This window comes from Microcebus murinus, chromosome 14 (genome assembly GCF_040939455.1).
Source record: "Microcebus murinus isolate Inina chromosome 14, M.murinus_Inina_mat1.0, whole genome shotgun sequence".
NCBI classification, from domain to species: domain Eukaryota; kingdom Metazoa; phylum Chordata; class Mammalia; order Primates; family Cheirogaleidae; genus Microcebus; species Microcebus murinus.
Genome location: NC_134117.1, coordinates 69,689,456 through 69,695,728, shown reverse-complemented (window position 1 = coordinate 69,695,728; position 6,273 = coordinate 69,689,456). Strand labels below are relative to the sequence as shown.

At 43.0% G+C, this 6,273-nt stretch overlaps 1 protein-coding gene across 1 annotated transcript; it reads left to right on the top strand.

The window, feature by feature from the left end:
* Nucleotides 1-4,561: 4,561 nt before the first annotated feature.
* LOC105860116 (olfactory receptor 6C74-like) lies at nt 4,562-5,503 on the top strand. The gene has a single exon (XM_012744590.1). The coding sequence runs from the start codon at nt 4,562-4,564 to the stop codon at nt 5,501-5,503; it is 942 nt and encodes a 313-aa protein (XP_012600044.1).
* Nucleotides 5,504-6,273: the final 770 nt, after the last annotated feature.

Sequence of the window (6,273 nt, the reverse complement as noted above, 5' to 3'; positions counted from 1 at the left end):
AATAAGATTCTAGGATGGGCATTGTTTTGTTTCAGAAGAGTGAGAATGGGCCCCAGTCCCTCCTCACTTGTAAAGTCTCAGTATAGAAGTCTGGTGTTATTCAAATTGGCTTTTCCTTGTATGTTACTTGCTTCGTTTGTCTGACCGGTCTTAGAAGGGCCTCTTTAGTTGACATTTTGGTCAGTCTGATGACTGCATGTCGTAATGTCTTCCTGTTTGCATTGAATCTCCCAGGGGTCGTCTGAGCTTCTTGAACTGTATATCGGGATTTTTAGCATGGCCTGGGAAATTTTCCTGTTTTATATCTTCGAATAGCTTGTCTAGCCCTTGAGTGTTGTCTTCTTCCCCTTCTGGTAACCCTATGACCCTCACATTAGGTTTCTTCACAAAATCCCACTTCTCTTGTAGGCTTTGCTCTTTTCTCTTGTTTCTCTGCTCTATGTCTGTGACTGATTTATTTAATTGGAAGGTCTTATTTTCAATCTCTGAGATTCTTTCTTCTGTTTGATCTACCCTGTTCTTGAGGTTTTCCACTGTATTTTGTAGTTCCCTGAATTGATTCTTAATTTCCAGGAGTTCAGTTAAACTTTTCTTCATTGTGTCGATTGCTTTAGTGAATTTTTCCTCCAGGTCCGGAGGCTTTTTTGTTTTTTTTGTGTTGATTATTGATTTGTTCTTACAGGTCGTTGAATTTTCTTATGATCCACATTCGAAATTCCTCTTCTGTCATTTTGGTTTCCTAATTTTGGTTTGTGTCTCTTTCTAAGGGGCTGGTGCACCTCTTTGGTTGTGTGGTTTCCATTTCATTCTTCATATTTCCGGAGTTCCTTTGCTGATTTCTTCTCATGTTGATTAGTTGTTGTTTCTTTCCTTTAGGTTTTTGTTTGGGTATTCACATCCCTTGTTTAGTTTCTGAGCCGGTAGGTGGTGTCTGTGGGTGAGATTCGACCACTCCCTGTATAATAAGTTAGTAGGTGCCATGAAAAGGGTTTGTAGGATGTCCTCCCTGTGAGTAGGTGACACTTGCTTGGAGGAACAGGCTACACTATTGTTTTGGTGTACTGTAACCACCTGTTGTTCTTGTAGAGAGGCCCTGTACTGCCTCTGGTGGTTGGTGGGGCCCTGAGACTTCCAGGTGTGTCCTTTTCTCCCCCTCAGCGAGGGCTGGTCTAGGAGAGAGTCTGGGCGGAGCTGGGTGGGGTAAGCCTGCCCTCAGGCACTACCAATTCCATTAGCAGGGGTCAAAGTTCTGTTCTCTGCTTCCAGGCAAAGTTGTCAGGGAGGGTCTGGAATTGCCCCGCTCAGTCAGAAAGTCTACGTGTGGGGTGAGGCTGTCTGAAACCCACAGTCTGGAGCAGGCCTCACTTCTTTCCACCCTCCCCAATCCGCAGCTACTCCTAGGCCTCTTCCAGAAGGCCAGACCACACGCCACAGGCCTCTCTGGACTGTGATGCCAGCGGGGATGTTCCTTGTGCAGGAACACCACCAGGGCTGGGCGCACAGCCTCCCTTTGGGAAGAGGGTTGCCCTCTAGGATGCTGATTTGCCCCTGAAGGCACACACACCTCAGTAGGCTGTTCGCATATATCCCTTCTGTGTCCCGGGCAATGCGAGCCCTGGGTGCATGGGATCTGGTCTCCTGGTCGGACCTCTTGGACCCAGAGTTCAATCCCTATCCCCACCAGGGAGTGGAGTGCTGGTCCCAGTTCACCCATGGGGAGCCTGAACTGGGTCTATGTCTCTCAGCCTCAGGGTCTGCCCCATTGTCCTGGCATCACCGTGCCAGTAGCACCTGGGAGGGCTGATGGGTAGGGAGCTCACCTGTCTGTGTTCCCCTCAGTCAGCTGTAGGGCCCCATAAGGGAAGGTCTCATTTCCTGGAGGTGCCTCTGGCTGGTGGCTATATTGTCTGTCTTGGCAGCCACAGATAGGGTTGGCAGAGGGGAGAATGAGGCCATATGGCACCTGCTGTGCAGCTCAGGTCTGTGCACACGGAGGTTCCGTGAGGAAGTTGGATGCTGGTGCCGCATTCGCTACTGGCTTACTGCTCACTGGTGGCGGTCGTCTCTTGGCTGGTGTCCACAGGTCTCTCCACCTGCTGGGGAGCCCACCAGCAGTCCAAGATGCAGGGGAGGGGAAAGTTGACTGATCCAACTACCCTTTCCGCTGGTCTCCGGGCTGCTCCGGAGGTCTCAGCTTCCAGTTCTCCTCTACAACCTCCTCCCAGGTAGTCTCCCATGGTCTCAGGTACCCCTCCTTCTGACCCTCGTCCGATGTATGCTTGTCTTCTTGCTTCTTTCTTCTAATTTCTGCTAGAATCTGTGTTTTCTGCAGAGACACTCTGTCTGGCGGTGTTTCTCGTCCACCATCATCTACACTCTGGTTAGGTTTTTGTCATGGAGATGACGAGTAACTCCTTCAGAGGATGTTAAGCAATGGTGTTACTTCTGAAACCACTCAGTGAGGCCACTCAGTTATGAACTGACTCTGGTCATCACCATTTTTACTGAGGAAGATCTACTGACTGTCTCAACAGTGTCTATAAAGTGCCTGCACCTGCCTGCGCACATTCCTTACTTCAGACACCATTACCTTGTTCCAATTTTAGTATACGTGCTGCTGAAGTGAGCACGCTATTATTACCTTATTATCTAGGGAAGGAACAAGGGCTTTTTCAGTTTTTTAATTCTTGACAATGAACAATTAAATGTCCCCCTGGGATCTGTTGTGATTTTGAATTCCTTTCCTATTTTGACACTCCTTTAATGAAGTCTGAATGTTCCAAGGGTTTGTTCTTTGGGACTCTCATTGGTGATGATAAATAATACTGCAGTACATATATCATGAGGGCATTTACATGTATTTTCACTTCTGACTGCAATGACACCCATCTATGCGGAAAGGTAAAGAGCAAGTAGTGGATGGGAAAGTGAGTAGCAGGGGCCATATGCAAGGTGATTTGACATTTTCTGTCTCTTTTTCCTGAGTTTATTTGGGATGAACACACAACCAACCAGATGTGATGTTCATGATGGACTGTGTCATCATGTCTCACAGAATGAGTATGAATATGCTCAGGAATTCTAAAAAGTCACACCAGCAAATGCTGGTGCAGCTTTGAGGCCTTTTGTATTGTCTTAATGGTCTAGGATTTATCAGACAGATCACCATTAGGGAAAGCTATAACTATTTGTTCTGCAGAGTTTGGAAATTTCTTTCTTGAAAATGATTAGTCTTAACAATTTCCTATTGAGTTAAGACATGAGCCACCCACTGATGTTTTTGTTGGTAAAAGATAGACACATCTCAAGTCAGAGTGTTCATTTTTCTTTTTCCTTTCCATTAGTGTAGGAGAAAGATCCTGGTTTGTTGGAAGAAAAAGAAGCACATAATCAAAGAAGACATTTCCTCTGAGCTACATCTTGGTGAGTACTTGACCATAGGAATGATTTGCAACCTAACAGGTCAAATATTTAAACCAGAGGCTTGTTATGCTTAAGCCAGTATTGTCAATCAAATACAGTTAAAGCAACAGGCTTGGCCAAATTAAAGAAATAAGTGAAGTACAATTTAATTATGGTGACTGAATCGCTAGAGCACTAATTTGTAACAGAAGCCCAGACCCCTTCCCCAAAAATTCAGTGTCAGTTCATCTGTTTTCTGGGTGGGTACTGGCTTATTAAACAATTATTGTTCCTCTAGTGACTGCAGTGGGCACCCAGGTGTGATTCCAACCACACCAGAATCGTCCCATGTAACAATGTTCCCTGAAAAAGGATATGTTTAAGGGTGATATATGACTAATAGCAGAAGAAAACACTTCCATTCTGCTGGGAAAAGGAGGGGGATCCTTATTCACATGTTATGTATTTATAAGTTGAGTCCGAACAATGAAGTCATGTAACTATTTATCCCCATCTTTAAACAGGATTTTCTTAAACCCATGGGCTGGGCAGTTATGGATACTGTTGAGAGTGAGCTTTCCTGCTCAGGATAGGGTCTTGAGTGAAGAACTCAGGCTAAACAGACTTCAGGAAATGAAATGGGATGGAGCACAGTAATACGAACGTGGCTTTTTCATGGTTTCTATTTTCAGAGGACTAAAGACAGTACATGGGAGTGCTTCACAGAATGTGTGTCATACCTGAAGTGCAGAAACTTACACCGTGAACTCATGAACAATATTTTCTGTGGGATGACGGCCTTCAGTTTTCTATTAGGCTTATTATTTTTGTCTGCAAAACATAATGATTTCATTTTGCATTGTATGGAGTATTATTTGTAGATATTATTTTCCAGAAAAGTTAAGTTGCACCCAAAATTTATTCTCAAAAAGCAAAGGAATAAACTTTCAATGTTTACAATTTAACAATGGTAAAAGCTCAAATAATTTTTAATAAAATATTAAAACAGAAAAATTTATTCCTTACTCCAAACAGTAACTTCAAGCAACCAGTGATGTAAAAAAATAGTGGCCATCCATTAAATATTTTATTCTTCATTGATAGTATTTTCTGCCTAACAGATCACAGAGGGTTGATGACAGACAGAGAAATGGACATAATGATAAACGTGAGGAATGAGACAACAGTCCATGAGTTCATCCTGGAGGGGTTCCCTGCTGTCCAGCACCTGGGGAACGTGCTGTTCCTGGTGCACCTGCTGGCATACTTGGGCTCCATCATGGGAAACATGCTCATAATCACCATCACCTGGGCTGACCATCGCCTCCAGATACCAATGTATATTTTACTCAGCAGTTTCTCCTTCTGTGAGTGTGGTTTTATAACCACGGTTATTCCTAAACTGCTGGTCATCTTTCTTTTAGGTAAGCAAACAATTCCCTTTACTGACTGTTTCAATCAAGCTTTTTTTACTTTATTTCTTGGGGCAACAATTTTCTTTCTCATGGCTGCCATGTCCTTGGATCGCTACCTGGCCATTTGCAAACCTCTGCACTACCCAACCATGATGAATCTCAGGGTTTGTTTCCTTTTGGTTTTCTTCTGCTATGTTTTGTCCTTCATCGTCATCACTGGTCTGGTTGTCACGGTTTCCCAGCTGTCCTTCTGTGGCCCCAATGTCATCCCACATTTCTTCTGTGATATTGGCTCCTTAATTCATCTCTCCTGTTCTGACACCAGATCTGCTGAGATGTTGGCCTTTGGCCTCATTTCCTTCATTTTGTTTTCATCCCTTGTTGTAACCATCATTGCATATAGCAACGTAATAGTCACAATCATGCGTCTTCCCTCAGCCAAGGAGGGGCAGAAAGCTTTCTCCACCTGCTCCTCCCACCTCATTGTCCTCTCTCTGATGTATGGCAGCTGTGTCTTTATATACGTGAAACCGAACCAAAGGGACAGGCTGGACTCCAACAAAGAGGCTGCTCTTGTGAACACGGTGGTGACCCCGCTGCTGAACCCAGTCATCTACACTCTGCGGAACAAGCAGGTTCACCAAGCTCTGAGGGATGCTCTGTCCAGGATGAAATTCCACAAATAGGGTCATAGGTTTTTTGAGAGTAAGTAGATTTCCTTAGTCATCCAGTTCACTTTACCACCATTGCAGAAATCTTCTCCATAAATTCTCAGCTTATTGTGATCTCGCTTATGGTAATGTTCACCTAGATGGATACTACCTTATCTTGCAACTCAATGCCTTGCACTATTTCAAAATTCAAATTAGTTCTCTATACTGTGTTAAAATTATCTTCCTTGAATTCTAGTCATTGGTCTTATATGAATTCAATCTAGGAAACATTTATGGAGAACCTAATATACATAGATCAAATAACACAAAGTTTTTAAGCTAAGAATAAAATAGTTGCCAATCGTATTTAATAATTGCTCATCATTACATATTCTTCTGCTTGAACTTTCTCATACCTAAGAGCAAATAGATACAAATATTTTTTTACCACTTTATTTGTTCAAGGTAAGATTGGAAAATTGCATAAAGTCATGATAAAATAGCCTTATGAAAGATAATGTTAATTCATTAATTGTTTCCATCTTTGTGAATCAATCAGCAGTAACTCACTAAGTTCTCTCTTTGGATCTGTTGGTGCTAGAGGTATAAACAGCTTTGTGTGACTCCAGGTTGTTAACATGGACACTTTCACTTTATCATTTTCTAGCCATATAAAATATTATTGATAAAGGTGTCTTTAATCCTTTCTTGAACCAGAAACAAAATGAAAAACGTTTGACTTTGTGCATTTTTTCCCATGTAATTGATGTTGCCAAGCCCCAGACCCAATAGGTTGCAGAAAG

Coding starts and splice junctions, on each gene's coding strand:
- LOC105860116 (XM_012744590.1), top strand. CDS start 4,562: ATGATAAACGTGAGGAATGAGACAACAGTCCATGAGTTCATCCTGGAG.